At 34.8% G+C, this 19,332-nt stretch overlaps 1 protein-coding gene across 1 annotated transcript in view; it reads left to right on the forward strand.

Annotated features, from left to right (window-relative positions):
* Positions 1 to 19,332, forward strand: part of LOC129085025 (pregnancy zone protein-like) — a 46,846-nt gene that overhangs the window by 1,292 nt on the left and 26,222 nt on the right. Inside the window, exons 2-13 of the mRNA XM_054591439.1 lie at positions 3,371 to 3,554; positions 4,261 to 4,414; positions 4,581 to 4,633; positions 5,211 to 5,231; positions 5,690 to 5,858; positions 6,542 to 6,626; positions 8,783 to 8,906; positions 10,547 to 10,661; positions 13,659 to 13,768; positions 15,264 to 15,425; positions 16,156 to 16,383; positions 17,702 to 17,765. Coding sequence (XP_054447414.1) covers positions 3,371 to 3,554; positions 4,261 to 4,414; positions 4,581 to 4,633; positions 5,211 to 5,231; positions 5,690 to 5,858; positions 6,542 to 6,626; positions 8,783 to 8,906; positions 10,547 to 10,661; positions 13,659 to 13,768; positions 15,264 to 15,425; positions 16,156 to 16,383; positions 17,702 to 17,765 — 1,469 coding nt within the window. The remainder of the gene's footprint in view (positions 1 to 3,370; positions 3,555 to 4,260; positions 4,415 to 4,580; positions 4,634 to 5,210; positions 5,232 to 5,689; positions 5,859 to 6,541; positions 6,627 to 8,782; positions 8,907 to 10,546; positions 10,662 to 13,658; positions 13,769 to 15,263; positions 15,426 to 16,155; positions 16,384 to 17,701; positions 17,766 to 19,332) is intronic.

The raw sequence follows: 19,332 nt of genomic DNA on the forward strand, positions 1-19,332 counted from the left end.
CAAATAGAAGTTTTACAGGTAAACAAGGGGTCCCAAGTGTATGTTCACGATACAGTCTTTCCTATAAGTCAGCTGGGCAACTGCTCAGCTAGCCGCCCACTGAGCAACCCAACACCAAGGAATAGACAAGAGTCACACAAGGTAACTATGCTATTCACTCAGCTTTTATTGAGTACAGGTTCACTCAAAGTAGAACATCAACATACATTAATATCCTACTCACATTCTAACAATCTAAGAGAAATATAACATATATACCCAGCAATCAATGGGGAATAACTAACCTGAATCCCAGAGTCTCAGTCAGCAGGTCAGGGAGACAGCACAGTGGACAAAGGATCCATCAGTGTCTTGCAAGGAAGGCTCCCTGGAGCCAGGGGGGCAGCAGGGCAGATGAAGTCCTCAGCCCAGCAAGGCAGAGCCTCCAGAGGTCGATGCCAAGGGAAATCAATGTGGTGTGGAGCTCAGCTGTCTCAGCTGTGGTCTGGAACTTGCCTCAGTTATACCCTTGAGGGTGGTGTACCACCCTTCTGGGTCTCTTGATAAGTGTCTTGGCACCCTCATTCAAAGCGGGGAATTTCCCCAGGAGCTTGTCTATGGGTGTTCCCGCTCTGCAGACACAGCTGTTCTGGCCACATGTGCAGATATCTTAGGTGTGTCTCCTTGCCAGATGTGTTTAGCATGACTTAGGCAGTTTTTTTGTTGAACCTAAGTGTCATGGCTGACTGGCAGCCATCTTGGGTGAAATGAGTACTCCATTTTATTTTATATATTTTATGCTATTTTCACCAGACCAATGCCATTTTATTGGTCCTGCTCATCACACCAAGGACCCTTTAGAAGTAGAAAAGGCATGGACAAGCAGAGCTTCTCAAAGTGCAGCATATTTAGGTGATTATTAATAATGAGCAAAGAACAACAAGAGAGTGGTATTTTATCTTGGGTTTATGTGGTAATGTGTTTGGTGATGAGGCCAGCTTGGCATGGCTTTTCTTTAATCACCAGAGAATGAAAGATAGAAAAGAGATATAGTACCTTCTAAAACAGTAATAAAAACAAGGGCGGGGTGGGGAGGAATGGGGACATCCATAAGAGAGTAAACAATCAAAATAAAGTTAAATAAATAAATAAATGGAATAGTAGTAAAAAGCAATTCAACTCTTCCTCATCTATTAAATGGATTTGTTTTATTGTTCCCTAGAACAATGAAATTTTTTGATATCTTCCATATGAAACAAACCCAAGACTACATAAAGACATGTTCTTAATGCTTTCAGTGATGATTAATTGATGAATCACATTTTGTTTTTGCTAAAGAAAATAAAATGTATTTTCTGCTTTTTTTGACAATTGACAAAAAAATTATAAGATATTTAAAGTGGATAGCATGATGATTTTATATATGCATATATATATAATGCATATATATAGAATCCCCTTCTTGAGTTAATCAGCACACTCACTTTTCACACATTTACTTTTTTTGTGTGACGCCATTAAGTACTACTCTTGTAGCAAATTTAGGTTATACAATAGACTGTTATCAACTATAGTCACCATGTTTTATGTTAGATCCTCAGACCATATTCATCTTATAACTGAAAGTCTGTACCTTTTTACCAATATATCTCTATTCCTCTCACATCCTACCCCTGGCAACCATTTTTCTACTCTGTTTCTATGAATTCAATTTTTTTTCTCTTTTTTTAAGACTTTAGTTAATTGATTTTAATAGTTTTTTGTTATATTTTTCCATTACCATTTTTCTTCCTGTAGCTTCTTCTACCTCCACCCACCCCCCACCATCACCACAGTTGTCAGAGTCCATGAGTTCTTTTTCTTTTTTGCTCAGTCCTTCCACCTCCCAAGTCCCCTGCCCAAAGCTTTCATCCTGCTTTCTATCTATGAATCTATCTGTATTTATCTATCTATCTATCTATCTATCTATTTATTTTTAGATTCCACATATAAGTGATAAAATGCAGCATTATCCTTCTCTGGCTTATTTCACTAGTATAATGTCCTCAACATGGATGGCCATGTGTTGGGAAACCCCAGTCTGGTTTCAGGGACTGTAGCCCCACTGTCAGGTGAGAGGACCCAAGGCTGGAGCTAATCAAGGAGGCCTTGGGAAAACAGGCCACTGAGGAGATGAAACCTGTCCCCCTGGCAGGGACGCAGCCCCTGCCTCCCTCACATCACCCTGTTTGGCCCTGTGATGTTTGGTTGTTGATGATGGGTAAGTTTTCTCATGAGGAGGAATGACCTAAGACAGACATTGGCTAGTATGGGCAGCAGACAAGGACTTGGGGGATATGGAGAAAGGGCAAAAAGGCCCACACCCCTAGGCTAGGCTTGAACATGGCCAGGGTCCTCATTCTATCTTAAAGAATTTTCCTTATCCCTTCGTGGTTCTGCCCTGCCCACCTGGCTCAGGTTTGAAACAATACTAAAGGCAGATACAGCCCTAACCTGGATCGGGCAGCTCCTGGGGACAATCAGGGCTAGAAGTTCCTCTAAGCATGTTTTGTTCTTCCCTCAAAAGCTATGATGACTGGCTCATATTGGGAAGGAGATTTACATTATTCATAGACCCTGACCTGAGGTAGATCTCTTGTGTTCCTCCAATTGTTATCCATGATCTCTGTCTGTTTTCTGTAAACATAGCCTTTTGACATTGATTGATGAGCTTTGCATCCATACCTCTGTGTATATGGGTCTCAATAAAAGCCTTTGGACATGGGGGTTCAGGGCCTTCCCCACTAGAGGGGAGTGCCATGTCCCCTCCCTGGGAAACAGGGAAGTGTTTGCGATGACTCGTGTTTATTCCCTCCTGCCCCAATCGATGACAACCCTGGGACAGACTCTGTGGGATTCAGAGCCCCACTCCCTCCTCCGCTGGCTCTGGACAGTGACCCTCAGATCCAGGAGTGCCCATACCCCGTGCTCCCCACAATGTGTCGCCTCCCGCAACAACCATGTTGTCACAAATGGCAGGATTCCTTCTTTTTTAAGGCTGAGTAATATTCAATTATATATAATCCCATTTTCTTGATCTATTACTAAATTTGAAAATTATTGCAAAATACATACAATTCATGGATTGCTAATTCATAGCTTATAAACAAGTTTATAAATATTGCCAGGGTGAACATTTCTACAAGAGAAGCATATACATGTATCACTTGTTGGGTTTCTGAGTTTCTAAAATCTTTTGAGTTGGCTTTTAAAGAATACACTTCTCTATACTCCTGATGAAATCTGGCTTTATTCTGATTGGTAACAATTACAAAGATTATATTGGAAATAGCCACAATAATGATGTCTATTTAACCTCTCCATGGTTGAGTCATACTCTCCTCCTCCACAGGCAGTACCTGGTGGTGGTCCCATCACAGCTGTACAGTGGAGTTCCTGAGAAGGCCTGTGTCATGCTTAATCACCTGAATGAGACAGTGACACTGGACATAATTCTGGAGTATGGAATACACAACAAGTCCCTCCTCTCAGACCTGGTGACAGAGAAGAACTCCTTCTACTGCAGCCCCTTCACTGTCAGTATCACTCTTTGGGATAAGGGAGATTGTTAATGAAAGCACATACTAATTGATGCCTTGTCTTCTGCCCCCAACAACAAAAAAAAAAGTGTAACGAAGAAAGAATGAGAAGTGCAGAGTGAATTTCAAATTAGATTCTAAATATGAAAATTCTATTGAATGTGCTTAGATAATATTTACAAACAGACGTAGTGAAATACACAAAAGTTAACTGTAGATATAGGAAAGATTTTATTTGCTTGTAAACTTCTAAGACAATGTTTATTTCGTCAGAGATATAAACACTAACATTCATCAAGTTAAGTGATTTATCTAAGTCTCAGAGATGGCTGATGGTTAATGTATTGCCCTAGTAACCTTCTATTACTTAAGGTATTAAATATTTAGTTAATCATGCTGACAATTATATGTTACTACCAATGATAACATATAATTGCTGTGAAATACAAGCATGTTATTTACTTCTGTCATTACTTGGTTGAAGATTGTTTTATTGCAATGCTATTTCCCTTTAATTTAATCAATGAATTGTTACTGTAATGTTACACAGTCATAATAGTCTATAAAACAGGGGTAATAATCCTTGACCATATCCCCTACTAATTCTCTTGGAACTAACCAGAGAAATGAGATCATAAAGGCTGAAACGTGCAGAAGTGGGTTGGTCTGGGCAGATTCTTCAGCTCCTATTTCTGTTTTACAGATTCCAGAGTTGCCAACTTCCTCAGTATTCATTACTGTGAAGGTGAAAGGACCGACCCAGGAGTTCAAAAAGAGGAAGGCAATGGAAGTAATGAAAGTAGAGAGCCTAGTCTTTGTCCAGACAGACAAACCTACCTACAAACCGGGACAAACAGGTAAAAAGAATCAAATGAACAAGGGCACATTAAGGGGCAGGCGGTCCGGGAGGGTGAGATTCTTTATTACATTATTCTGCAGTTATGAAAGTCCTGATATGTTGTTATCTGTGTTATTACCTTGGATTCCCCTTGGAGGGTTTCATGGGAAAAATCTCTGTTTCAGTGAGATTCCGCATTGTCTCTGTGGATATCAGTTTTCTCCCTTTGAATGAAACGGTGAGTCTCATAATGATGGGTGAGGTTTGGAGAAACATGTAAAAGGTTAAAAGCCTGCCCTGTTGTAGAACCTAAGACCAATATGAGGTGCTTAAACCTACCACAGAAAGATTTCATAAGAGTACAACTTCTGAAGGATAAGAGAAATCCGTTCACCAATTACATCCTTAAAATAAATTAAATATCGTTTATATGATATTTGTAAAGATAACAGTTATTTTTATTGAACAAATAAAAATAACTACATTTTAATTCTCTCTAAAAGAAATGAAGAATTTCTTAGAGGTAAATATCATCTGCAAAATAAACTTATTATTTGGACCTTTTTTTTTTTTTTACCTGAGTGTAGGTTTCCTCAGTTTTACATTATTTCATAAAGGGAAAGACATGACTTCTTAAAAGACGTGTGTCCCAAACTAAATGTATAGAGTGCTGTGAGACAAATTGGGGCATAATTGCTTGCCTGGACAAGAAATATACACGTTCACTTCCTCTGACCCAGATACTCTATCAATGCTGATATCATGGTTTTCTCTGTGAACTCTACCTCATGCTCGTATTCTTTCTTTCTTTTCAGTTCCCAGTGGTTTATATTGAGGTAGGTAATATACCATTGTATCTTAATTGGGATAAGGACTTACTACAAGTTATATCAAACTGCCTTTCTCCACCTCTTCTATCTCCATTAGCATTTCACCAAAACTAAATAAATATTATTTTTCTGGTTTTCCTTAAACATATTAAAGAGTGGATAAGATGTAAATGGAGGAACAAAATTCCCTAGGATGATGCAATTTAGTGACTCTTCCAATATTTCTGACCACAATATATCTGGTTAATCTCAAAATGAAGTACTATAATTTGCAATATCTCATAGCTTGTTAAACTGATTGCCTTTTTCTCAATCTAGAATTCTTATAAAACTTTCTTATTACCTTTGGTGCCGATTTACCAACCATCTGATATCCAACTTTCAATGTCACCCTCCCCAATATCTCTTTATCAAAAGTATGTATTTCAATTGTTTCTATGAACTCATAATGTTTTTACCTATAGAATCCTAAGAGGAACCGAATTTTCCAATGGCAAAGTCTCTCATTGAAAGGGGGACTCAACCAGCTCTCCTTCCCACTCTCAGTGGAGCCCACTCTGGGTACCTACAAAGTCATTGTGCAGAAGGCGTCAGGGAGTAAAATAGAGCATTCCTTTCAGGTGGATGAATATGGTAAGAATTTTGCATGTGCCCAAGACATTTATAATATTAGAGTATTTACGATTGGCTAGCAGGGATTTATTATCTGAATAACTAACTTTACACAACTATGGGAGGGACCAGAAAATTAAATGTCCATCAGGAACTGGTGGATCAGACGAAATCACTAACAGTTCTCCTGAAGTAATCATGGGGACCATGAAGAAAAACTGGTAGAAGAAACTATGAAAGGCTGTTAGTTCTTCATAGTTACCACTTCAGTGTTTCTGTAGCCAAGTGTCTGATGGTGGGTCTAGGGCCTGTGTTAGTGAGCAGGGCTAGTGGTTCAGAAGAAGAACTGGGCACAGAGGGAAAGAATAAGAACAAATGGAGCTTACTGGCCTCACTGTACCTGTTACTACACCTAACCATGATGATCTTCAGAGACTTGGGGTGCTGCTTTCCTTCCACCTTTGAAATATGGAACAAGTGAAAGACAAGGAGAGTCAAGGAAATGTAGTATCAGCTTAACCAAATCAATGTGATACAAACTGCCCATGATTATGTATGACATCTCCTTCTCAGTAGTGCCCCTGCTGCTCCAAATTGTAATTTCGTGTGATCTTATGTTAAAAGGTTCTGTAATAGAGTTATTACTAGTACTCACATGATCTCGTGTCCATTTTCACCTCTCTTTTTCCTTCTACTGACAACAGTTTTGCCCAAATTTGAGGTCCAACTGAAAATGCCCAAGGTTATTGGTTTTCTAGATGAAACACTTGAGGTATCTGCATGTGGCCTGTAAGTTATATTTTTCATCTCATTTTATTTTCTTATTTTATTTGTATTGCAAATAACTGTTACTTGACTTGGAAGTATTTTAATCACAGAAGGAATGACTCTCTTTCCAACTTGGCTGAGCCCTGATTAGAGAGCAGGAACGGTAGCATCTGACACTTTTACTAGTGATATTAAAATCATTCACTGAACACTCAAAATGTGCTAAACAATAATTTAAGTGCCTTGTATTTATAAACATTTTTAGTCTTACCTTAACCCTATGAGATGCAGTTAGTTACCCTCAATCTACAAATAAGGAAACTTAAACACATAGAGGATTTAAAAAAAAAAAAGTGCTTAGGCTCCTACAGGTAGTAAATGGCAGACTGGAATTTAAATCTGATAGCCTGGCTTCAGACACAGAACTCATCACCAAAATTCTCTCCTCCAAAGTTAAAAAAAAAAAAATCTAGCTTCGTAAGCATTTACATTTCTCAGACACTGTGCTAACTTAAGACTAGGCTGCCCAACTTTGGAGCTCATGCTCATGACTTCTGTGTTATTCTGTGTTCTCTCATCCCCCTTTTTAAAATTGCTCTGAATTTTTTTAACTATGGAAATTTAGAAGAAGCTAAGCTGTCCCTTTATTTTAAATGCCGGATACCTAATGTAGAATTCAAAATATATGTCATAGTTATTTCTTCCCAGATTGCCTTTTAGTGCAGTAGAGCATCCTCCACATGTACCAAGGAGAGACATCACCTCTTGCTTTTGAAAACAGAATGAGAAACATGTTTTCAATCTTCTTACCAGCTTTGATGCTTTAAATTTTTCCAGCACAGGAAATACCTTTTGATTCAAACTTAAAGATAACATTCAACAAAGTGATTGAAATTTACTAAATAACTTATTACTTTATTAGTACTTGTAGAAATTTGAGGGAAACATTTTAAAAGGGGAGCAGTCTGGGGACACTAAGCTCAAATCTCCCCTTCCTCACAGTTTGTGCTAACGCAAAGGGTTTCAAACTTAAAGGTTCATTAGAATTTGCAGAGATGCTTAGTTAAAATATAGATTCCTGGGCCTCACCTCGGGAGATTCCAATGATAAATCTCAGGAGAGATTCCCGACTCTGACTCTCAGTGTATATCTCAGGTCATTTCAATATAAGTGGTGTATACAACATACTTTGAGAAACAATAGTCTAAGTTTGACTTCGCATCATACTTTAGTCTGTTCGAGCTGCTATACTAACATACCACAGACTGTGTAGCTTATAAATAACAGAAATTCACGGCTCACAGCTATGAAGGCTGGGAAATCCAGGACTGAGGTGAGAGCATGGTCAAGTTCTGATGAAGGTCTTCTTTTTCGTTCAGAGCTGGTGCTTTCTCCCCTTGACCTCAGGAGCTGGTGCTTTCTCACCTTGACCTCAGGAGCTGGTGCTTTCTTACCTTGACCTCAGGAGCTGGTGCTTTCTTACCTTGACCTCACAGGGTGGAAGAAGCAAGGGATCCCTCTAGAACCTCTTTTATAGAAGTACTAATCCCATTCGTGAAGGTTTCCCCTCATGATTTCAACACCTCTCAAAGGCCTTACACCCTAACACTATCCTCTTTGGAGAATAGAATTTCAATACATGAATGTGGGGGAACACAAACCTGCAGACCACACCACATTATATCCTTCCATCTGATTTGGCAGAACCAGAATTGGTCATTATAATATTTATTTATAACATTTTTGTTTTATAGCTAGTGTTTTCCCATTTAATTTCTCTTTTATACTCTTAAAATACATAAAAATTAAGAAGTATTTTCAAAGCTGGAATCATAACCTAGATAGTCTAACATCAGAGAAAGGTGGAAATAAAATTGGCTTACCATAAAACCTCACCTGGGGGAGAGGAAAGATCTGAGAAAAACCACATTGCTAATTTTCCATTTAGAAGTGTTTCAAAAGACTCAGGAAGAATTTTTTCCATATATCTTATAGATGTTTGCTTACACAGATAATTATTACAGTTTCAGAATAAGTGCTTTTAAAGTACAAATGCTATAGAAGGAAATACAATTGCTATAAATGAGCAAGATGAATATGTGAATGGATCAAGTCATGAGAAAAACAACAGTTATTTATATTAAATATCTTTTTGTATGACTGCTTTATTGTTGTAGGTACACATATGGAAAGCCTGTTCCTGGACTGGTGACAATTAATGTATGCAGAAAATATTCACAATCCTATTCCTCCTGTCAGGGAAGGTATCCAGAAAGTATCTGTGAAGAATTCAGTCAACAGGTATATGGAAACCATTCTCTCCAGGATATTAAAGCCAGATCTTGCTTCCTCCTGGATTATAATACTATGAGGAGTACAATAGAATTTTGTGTTCTGAATATAATACAATAGAAAGTAGTGCTTGAAATAGTCACTTTGAAAAATTGTGAATTAAGGGAAACATCGTATAATTGTGTGGCAACATTAGGAGCCCACCTGAAGTTTGGGCTCCTGGATTTATAGTGATATTTATTTGGCTAGTTTTGTAATTTTTTTCCAACTGCAATCAACATGCCATGTATAAGGCATAAAAGGATGTTGAAGTATCCAAAGTTTGCTAGATAAATATGAGAAAAAACTAGCAGTCAAACTCTTTAATGTATCAGAGACTAAAATTAATTTTTATTTTAAAGTGAGTCATGGCCTTGATATATAAATTAATATAATTAAATTTTATTATACAATAAATATGTTCATGTAAATACAAAAATAAAAACAAATCTTCATTAAAACACGACTCTCAATATTTAGTTTGGAAATCTAATTACAGTCATGTGCTTCATAATAATACTTTAGTCAGTAATAGACCTGGTATGCTACTCTCTGTAATATCACAGTACAACACATTATTCACCCATTTGAGGTGATGCTGGTATAAACCATCCTAATGCTCTACCAGTCATATAAAAGTATAGCACATACAGTTAGGTACACTACATAATATCTGATAATAAATGGCTATGTTGCTGGTTTAGGTATTTACTATACTATACTTTTTATCATTATTTTAGAGTATAGTCTTTCTACCAAAAAAAAAATTTGTGGGTTTTTTTTTGTTTGTTTTTTTTTTTGTAAAACAGTATGCTACATCATGCCAGGAGCAGCCTCATACAGCACATGTTTACTGTGTCTCTCTTGATTATATCATTTTCTCTCGTGCTTGATTTACCCTCATGTTGTTTTGCATAGTAACATGCTATACAGGCCTGTAACCTAGGATCAATGGTCTATCCCATATAGCCTAGATGAGTAGTAGGCTATGCCATCTAGGTTTCTTTAAATACACTCCACTCTATGATGTTTGCACAATTACCTAAAGATGCATTTCTCTGAATGTATCCCTGTTGCTAAGTGATGCAGGACTATGTTATAGTAATTGACCTATTCAATTAATATATTTGTTTTCATTAATTTTTGAGACTGAGAAAATACAGTTGAGAAAATATAATCCTTAGCCAATATTTAGGTGGAGATGGTTACAGAGGCTTCTTAGTTGTTATATTTGGGTTAAGTCTAGAAGAGCAATAACTGTTGGCCAAGACATGAATGGGAGAAAGAATGTTATCATTTGAGGAACAACATATGCAAAAATACAATTGCAAAATACAGTGGCACATTTGGATACTCTAGGAAGTTTAATAAGGCAAAAATGGGATAGGCTCTCAAGAGAAGAAAAGAGACAAAGATTGGCAAAAGTAACTCAATGATTAATAAAGACATTTTATGTCATTTTGGAGCTTGAGAAAGGGTAAGTGAATAAAATATGGTCGGAATATTTGTAAAATTTTCTTCTATAGTCAACAAAAAATTTCCATAGGTTAATAACTAACTCTTTGGATAGCAAATCAGAAGACCTAGGAATTCTCTTCCTTTCTCTTCAGGCAGACAGCAAAGGCTGTTTCACACAACTTGTAAAGACTAAAGTATTTCAGCTGACACAAAGAGGGTATGGCATGGAGTTAGAAGTGGAAGCCAAGATCAGAGAGGAGGGAACAGGTTTGTATTATTTGTAAATATTAATTCATCATTTATTAATTGTTAAACACTTATCAAAATTTCATTCCATGTAAATTATTTTATTGTTTCTGGGGACAATAAAAATAGTATGATCCTTGTCCTCAAGAAATTAAAAATCTATAAAGAAATTATATATATGTATATGTATATTTGTATGTATGTGCAGATGTATAACCATAATAAAATTACCACAAGAAATACAAAATATACAGAATAAATGAGTATTAAGAGAAATAATTAGTCCTAAAATAAAGCAAGAGAAAATTTATTTGAGCTCATTTGTACAGAATGAATAATATTTTGAATGATAGTTATGGGTTGGGAAAGCATGATAAGCATAACAAATGCGTTTGGTCTCAGAAGAATCTGATGTAGGTTGATGCTGAGATGGGTAGAAAAAATAAATCATATACTACAGAGGTTAGACTTTATTAAAAAAAGCATTGGATATCAGGAGAATGACCTCAATAAATTGATATTTTTAAAAGATAATTCTAACTGACATGAAGAGGACTGGCTAGATGACAAATGTGTTACTTTTTTTAAATTTATTTTTTCAAATACATTTGTCTCTGCCTACCCCCCACCACTTTCCCTTGCCCCCTTCCTCCCTCAACTCTTCCCCTTTGGCTTTGTTCATGAGTCCTTGCTATATGTTCCTTGACTTTCTCCTTCCCTTCCTTTTCCCTCGCCTCCCTGCCTCCTTCCCTCTTGTCTCTGTTGGTTTCTTTTCCTTTCAGTGTTGCTGGTCTTATTTTCCTTGCATCTTTGTATTGTTGGTTAGGTTCCACTTATAGGTGAGATCATATGGCATTTGTCTTTAGCCCCCTGGCTTATTTCACTTAGCATAATGCTCTCGAGTTCCATCCATGCTGTCACGAAGTTCAGTAGTTCCTTTTTTCTTTCTGCTGCGTAGTATTCCATTGTGTAAATGTACCATAATTTTTTGATCCAATCATCTAGTGATGGGCATTTATTAAAAAAACATATGAACTTTATGGCCAACCCAATACAATTTTCTGTTATAAACTGTTTATTATGCCCCAGGCCTTTATGTTAGGCACCACTGTTTTATATACTATGAGTTTGTACCAATATCTTTTATTATCTGGTAAGCTGTGACTTGAATATTTTTAAAAATTCTTCCATTTATTGAAATTTTCATCTTCCATAAACATTTTAGGACAACTGTAACAAATATTCCTTTGAATCTTGCTGGAATGTTTCTTGAAAATGCATTGACTTTATCAATTAATTTAGGAAGAACTGACATCTTTAAAATGTCTGTGTGTCATTTTCATGCATAGGATTTATCTCTATATTTAAGCAGATCTTCACTTAAATACTTTAAGCATAATTTTAAAATAGTATCCTTACAGGCTTTGTGATAATGCCAATTTCTACATATTAAGAAGTTTTTTCCACTGTAAATGGTATGTTAATTTCTAATATTTTTAGATATTTATTGCTGATATAAGGAAATCAATTGCCTTTTTAGTTCATCTCATATCTAAACATCTTACTGAACATATAACTTACTCTAAAAATCTTTATTTTTAATTATTATATCATATAAAAATAAAGTTTAACCATTTTTATTCTGATCATTAAAACTCTCCTTTCTTTTTTGAAAAAAAAAGAAAAAAATGTGTTACAATGTGATACATCAGAACATTATTCAAAGATGACTCCAATGATTACAAATCTGGGTACTGGAAAACAGAAATGCCATTAACTGAGATAAGAAGTAAATGAGAAAGAATTATGGTGATGAGAATGTGTCCAAGATAATTAATTATAATTTGGAATATCAAAATGGAAGTTGAGTTATTCAGCACATAATTTAAGAAGAAAGCCAGAGCAAAATCAAGACCAGAAATGTACATCTGGGACAATTCCCACAGTGCCCATATCCTCCTAAGAGTAAATGCAATCCCTCTGAAAGTGAACTCACTTAGAATTGCTAAATTGAAGCTAGATGTAGACAAGAAGCAGCCCAAAGACAAACTACAGTAGTCCTCTTATCTGTGGCTTCGCTTTCCACAGTTTGTTACCCATGGTCAGCTGCAGTCCAAAAATATGAAATGAAACATTCCAGAAATAAATAAGTCTTAAGTTTTAAATTGCATGCATAATTTATAGATTAAACTTTGCCATAGGTATAGATGCATAAGGAAAAACAGTATATATAAGTTTGGGTATTATTGGTGGCTGCAGACATCCACTGGGGGTCTTGGAACATACTACCACAAATAACAGCTATCACTGTGTAGTTAAAAAATAGTATCAAGTAAGTCAGCATAATAAATTAAAGATAAGAAGAGCAGAGGGAAAGTTATAAATGCTATTTCTTAGAAGCCACTAGAAGAGTTTCAATTGTACTATTACTTCTGAGGGTTCATTTTGTTAAGTATGAAATGAGACTACTCCTATATTGGAAGCAATGAGATCTTTTAGATTTTATAGAGTAGTACGTTAGATGTTGAAGTCAAAATACAGATTATACTTCATTGAATGGAAAAACATCAGGTGTTGGTTATACATTGGACAGGCCTTTCCGAAATGAAGGGTCTTGCTGGAGAACTTGTTTGTGTAAGAAATTGAAGCATATATTTAGGCCAATGTGAAAAATTACATTACATGAAAAAGTTGTGGAGAAGGGGCAGGGATGTGAGAGAGACAGAAACAAAGATGGAGAAAAATCACAGAGGAGATGGGAAAAGCTTAAGCACATGGTTTGAATAAGTAGAATACTCGTGAAACCACAGGAATTGGAGAATTATGGATGCCAATAAATTTTTTATATGAAAGTAAAGTTAATGGCAAATTGCATGTACTTTCTAAATGTAAGAAACCCTGGAAAGAATAAGAAAAAAGGATATGTGTGGTATTTTGTTGTGATAGAGTGAAGCTGGGATGAAAGTAGGATGTGAATTGAATATATAGAACTGTTCAACTGCATTTACTTTTTTTCAGGGTTGGAATTAACTGGGCATGGATTATGTACCATCACAAATGTCTTAAGCAATCTGGTATTTGTAAAAGTAGATTCATATTATAGACGTGGGCTCCCTTTCTTTGGACAGGTAAAATATGTTTTCAATATAATCATAATTTGGGGGATGCGGCTTTTAATAAAATGAGTTTTTATATTATAAAATCAAAATTTATTATGAAAATTAATATTTATTTACAGTAAGAAAATAAATTATAGCAAATTACAAACTTTAAAGGCAAATGTCATCACAAAATCCAGAAAAATAAAGGATAGTTTTATCGGTTAACTTTCTAACACACCTCTATAATTTGCTTTTTCTGAGTAGCTAGGCTGCATATTCTTTGACTGCCTCTTTTTAAATAATGACTTTGTAATATAATTTTCTATAGAAAAAAATAAAAAGTCGTTCATCTAGATAATTAAATTTTTAATTATAGCTTTAAATTTTTTTCAAAAAGTTTTTACTGTTTCAAGGCTAAATATTGTTAATAATATTGGTAAATTTTAGGACTAAGATCCAATTTAGTAAACTATCAATTTCCTTTCATATAAGAAATGCAAGATTTCTGGGCATTTTTGTTTTGTGGTAACTAATTATTGAATTGACAGTATATAGCCAATTTTCTCATTTTAGTGGCATAGTATGAATTTTATATTATCTTCATTTATTTTAGTATTTCATATTAAATTGAGAAAATCAATATATAGATATGATTGGACAAGGTCATTTCAGGTTGGCAAAAAAGCATGAAGAAACTGAGAACTTGTTAGATTAATGTCACTTGGCCAGAAATTTAAGAAAGATAGGAGAATGTCCAAGGCTCTAACAGAGGAAGAGCTTTTCAAGAGCAAAGAACTAAGAGGTAGCTAGCCAGTGTGACTGGCTGAGATAAGAGGTACAACTTATTGACTGAATAGCTGTAGGTAAGCTCGACCAGACCGTCAAGGGCCTTTTAGTATATGCTCAGAATTCTGAATTGAGAAATTACTGAAGGTTTTAAGAATAACATGATTAGTTTAGCTGAGGCAGTATAGAGAATGGTTTGAAGCAAGGATGAAGCAGCAAGAACTTATATGTGGACTGCATAATATTAAATAGAAAACTAATGGAAACCAGGAGGGGAAAAATGTTGTGGTTTTAATTGGAATGGTAGCAATGGATTTGGAGAGAAGGAAATAGCAATAAAATATGTTTTACAGGGGAAGAAGCAGCACTTAGAAATGAGTTAGATATAGGCAGTGAAAGAGAAGAAAACAAAAAAGAGCCCTTAATATTCTGCATAAACTATGGGATGGATAGAAGCACCAGGGACTAGGAGAGAGAACACCAGACATGAAGAAAATTTAGAAAGGTATCATCATGAGCCCACTTTGGGATATTTTCAATTGAATGCTCATGAGTTATCTAAATTGAAATATCAAAAGTAAAAATAATTTACAGCCCAGAAAGCAAATCATATTTTTAGATTTTAAGATATTTAGTAAATGACAGTGACCAAGACGTCAAGGATGAACACAACAAAGAATGGATGAGGCTATGGCTGCATTACACTTCAAACCAGCTATCACTTTTATTTTTCCAGGTTCTTCTAGTTGATGAGAAGGGTCAGCCACTCCCCAATAAAACTCTGGCTGTCTTTTGGGGTCAGCCTGCATTCCGTTCCCACTTTACTACGAATGAGCATGGTTTGGCGAACATTTTCATTGATACCACCAATGTTACGTCTTCTTCGATGATAGTTACAGTAAGTGGAAAGGGCATGAGTCAAAAAGAAAGAGACCACTAGAGCCACGCAATTTAAGGATATATGGGAAGCACATTACTCTAGGGATAAAAGAAAAGGTGATAAAGAGTAAAATAGAAATTAAGCAATGTAGAGACTTAAATTGTAAGAAACAAAACACTCTTTTTTTATTGTTGTTCAATTACAGTTGTCCCAATTTTTCCCCAGTTGTTTTCCCCCTACCTATCCCCGCTCTCACAGAAACAAAAAATTTCTTTGTCAGAATTTTTAGATTGACTTTGTTAGATTGACTTTGTTAGATTGACTCTGTTTATATCATCTAGTTTCAGGAGATTTTTATTATATCACATTAATGGTATTTTGAAAAATTCAATATTTTTACAATTTTATAATAAAATTAGGTTTTTCTTGGTTTTTCCGCTATACTATTTTTTTTGTGTTAAATATTCAAATGGTCTTGTGTGATTTATAGCCATAAGGGTATTAAGAAAAAGTAATTGGTCTTGATTGTGAGTGAATAATATCTACTAAGTCAGTACAGTATAACCTAAAATAAACAAGGGAAAGTCATTCATAGAATTGGCTTTATCTGGGAAAGCAGCCTATAATAGAACCAAGCAAACATGTTTTACATAAATAAAACTTCAGCAAATTATAGAAAGTGACTAACAAATACAGTACATAATATATATTAAAATTGCCTATGTAAGACTTTTATTCTTTCCATTAGGTCACTTACAAAGAAACTTACAATTGTTTTACTAACCGGTGGCTTGAAGAATCTCATTTACAAGCACAGCACACTGCACATCATGTTTTTTCTCCAAGCAAGAGTTATGTTCACCTTGAACTTGTTACTGGTACCATAGCCTGTGGGAAAACCCAAGAGATCCGGGCACACTACATTCTGAATGAACAGATTCTCAAAGATGAAAAAAAGTTAACCTTCTATTATTTGGTGAGAATGAAAGCCACTGTTTCTCTTCCCAATTGTGTAGATCCCAAAATATTGAGTTCCTATCTAAGTAATGCCCTTTATAAGATATCAATATAAACATGTATTTTTTTTGTTTTTATGCTTGAGGAGAAGTTGGTTTTAGTAGACAAGTAAGCAAAAGATAAGAATAAAGAACATATTCAAGAGGAAATAAAAATGTTAAACAATAATCTGGAAAAATATTTAATTTTGATATTAATTGGATAAGTGAAAATTAAAACAATAAAGCAGTAGCATTGTATACTTATAAAGGTTCTGTTAATTTACGAAGTTTATGGCTGGTGTAAGTCCAGGGAAAAATACCTTAACAGACATATTATAAATTGGTATGACATTTTTGAGGCCAGCATATCTATTTATGTCCCAAAATTAAGAATATTCAAAACTAGTAGTTATCCAAGTAAGTCATGTTAAAGAAAAATGTATGTGTAGGAAATTCTGTTTAGGAACATTAACTATAACATTCTTTAAAATTTTACTAAAAAGTTAAAAATTGACAATAAATTAGTATCTTCATGTTTCTGTGACCTTGGGCAATTTACCTAATCTCATTTGTAAAGAGAAATGTCACCCATCTCACCCTAATACTAGAGTGGGCGTTTATAAGACTTCACGAGATTACTGTGTAAATTAAATAAAATCCTAGAACTATTTAGTTCAGTGCTTGGAGCACAGAGAGTGTCAATACATTTAGTTTTGTTTTTCTAAAATAGCTATTGTAGAGAATATTTACATATATTTTATATCTGCCTTCATTATAGGTTGTTTTTCATATTTTAGATGTTAAAATATTATCAAAAGAATATGTAAATTTTAAATAATATTTACAATACAAAGTAAATATTAAATGAAATACAAAATCCTTGTATAAGAATATGTTCATCACTTAAAGTACATAATTATATCTATAGGAAAGTATTAGAAGAGAAATTTGGTGATCAAAAATAACTTCTGGGTTGAAGTAGTGAAATTATTGTTTATTTATGTTATAATTTTTTAAAGATTTTGTTTATTTATTTTTAGACAGAGGGGAAGGGAGGGAGAAAGATAGGGAGAGAAACATCAATATGTGGCTGCCTCTCATGTGCTCCCTCAATGCGGACCTGGCCCGCAACCCAGGCATGTGCCCAGACTGGGAATCAAACCAGAAACCCTTTGGTTTGCAGGCTGGTTTCCAATCCACTGAGCCACACCAGCCAGGGCTATTTATGTCATAATTTTGATTAAGTTTAATATGTGCCTTTCAAAATAATAATAAATGCATTTCTCTCTGTCTTAGATTAAAGCAAGAGAAAGCATATCCCAATCAGGAATCCATGTGTTGTCCGTTGAACAAGGGGATAGTAAGTACTTTCAGGATTTCCTGCTTTTTCCCTCCTATTGTCAAATCTTGAATATTTTATAAAGAATAAGTTATCTTTACATTAGAGAAAATAGTCAGCAATTTTCTTCCATCAACCAAACATGAGAGAACTCATACAAAACGTGTTTAGTCTATTTAGTCTTTTTCTTCTTTTTATAGCATGTCAGTATTTTAAATTTTATCCTAAAATAAAATATCCTCACCTTTTAATGGTTTTTAAAATGCAGAAGATAATTGAAATTGCAGAAAATCACCAAAGTTTTACTCTGTATGTTTTTATAATAGTTCTCTATTACTTTTGTAATAGGCTATCATACACTTTCTGATTTAAAACCATGCAAACTTATTATTTTACACTCCTGTATGTAACAAGTCTCAGTGGGTTAATATCAAGGTGTCATCAGGGCTACTTCCATTCCAGAGTGTTAGGTGATTATCTGTTTCCTTGCCTTTTCCAGTTTCTAAAGAACCACATTCCTTCATCCATGGCCCCTTCTATCTTCAATGCTAGTGGCACACCATTTATTTTTTCTTACATTCCTGACTTTCTCTCTCTCTCTTTTTTCTAGGTTTAAAGGTAAATATTTATTAAAATGGTAAATCAGATCAAAATAAATTACCAGAGCCATAAAGTTATATATAATATATTTATTGGGATGATCACTTAGTAAGTTATAAAATGTCTAATCACTAGGTTGTACGCCTGAAACTAATACGATATTGTATGCCAACTATAATCTGAAAATTAAAAAATTATATAAAAATATTGCATATAAAAGAAAGAAAATATTTCTAGTTCCTCATCCCTGCCTTTCTTTTTAAATATTGTTATCATTACAGTGGGCCCACTTGGATAACCCAATATAATGTTCCCATCTCAAGGTCCTTGACTTAACCACATCTGCAAGTCCCTTTTGCTATATAAAATAACATATACACATGTTTTTGAAATTATGACATGAATACATTGGGAGATACATTATTCTAACTACTACAAACCACCCTCTGGTCCAAAAGTTTTACATCTATTTCAGATGTAAAATGCATTCACCTCATTCCAACACCCCTAAATGCTTCAATACATTGTAACATTAACTCAAGTCCAAAATCTCATGTAAATCTCATGAACTCAAAAATCCCAACCATCATCATCTAAATTAGGTGTTGGTGGGGCCCTAAGTATAATCAATTCTAGAACAAAATGTGTCATCAGGCTCAAGATAGTTTGAAATCCAGCTGCACAAACGGTAGGTTTCAAGATCTGGTAAAAATCCTCTTGGGTTCATGTTTCTGCCCTCTGCTATTAAGCCTTCACTCTCAGAATCATTCTTTCTTTTTCATAAAGCATAAAGCATAGCATATGTTTGCAACTTAATAGTTTAATCAGCTTGTTTCTTGCCTGTAGAATTTGATAAGTCTAATATCCTTCTTTCATTTTACATTCTCTATGTCCTTTTTGGTCCAAGGTGGCAGGGTTTCTACTGATAGAAATTTCTCAAAAATTTTGTGGGTTTCCCATTTTGATATGCTGTTAAGATTGTTACTAA

This window comes from Pteronotus mesoamericanus, unplaced genomic scaffold, assembly GCF_021234165.1.
Source record: "Pteronotus mesoamericanus isolate MK-2021 breed Mesoamerican mustached bat unplaced genomic scaffold, CSHL_Meso_final scaffold_21, whole genome shotgun sequence".
Lineage (NCBI taxonomy): Eukaryota > Metazoa > Chordata > Mammalia > Chiroptera > Mormoopidae > Pteronotus > Pteronotus mesoamericanus.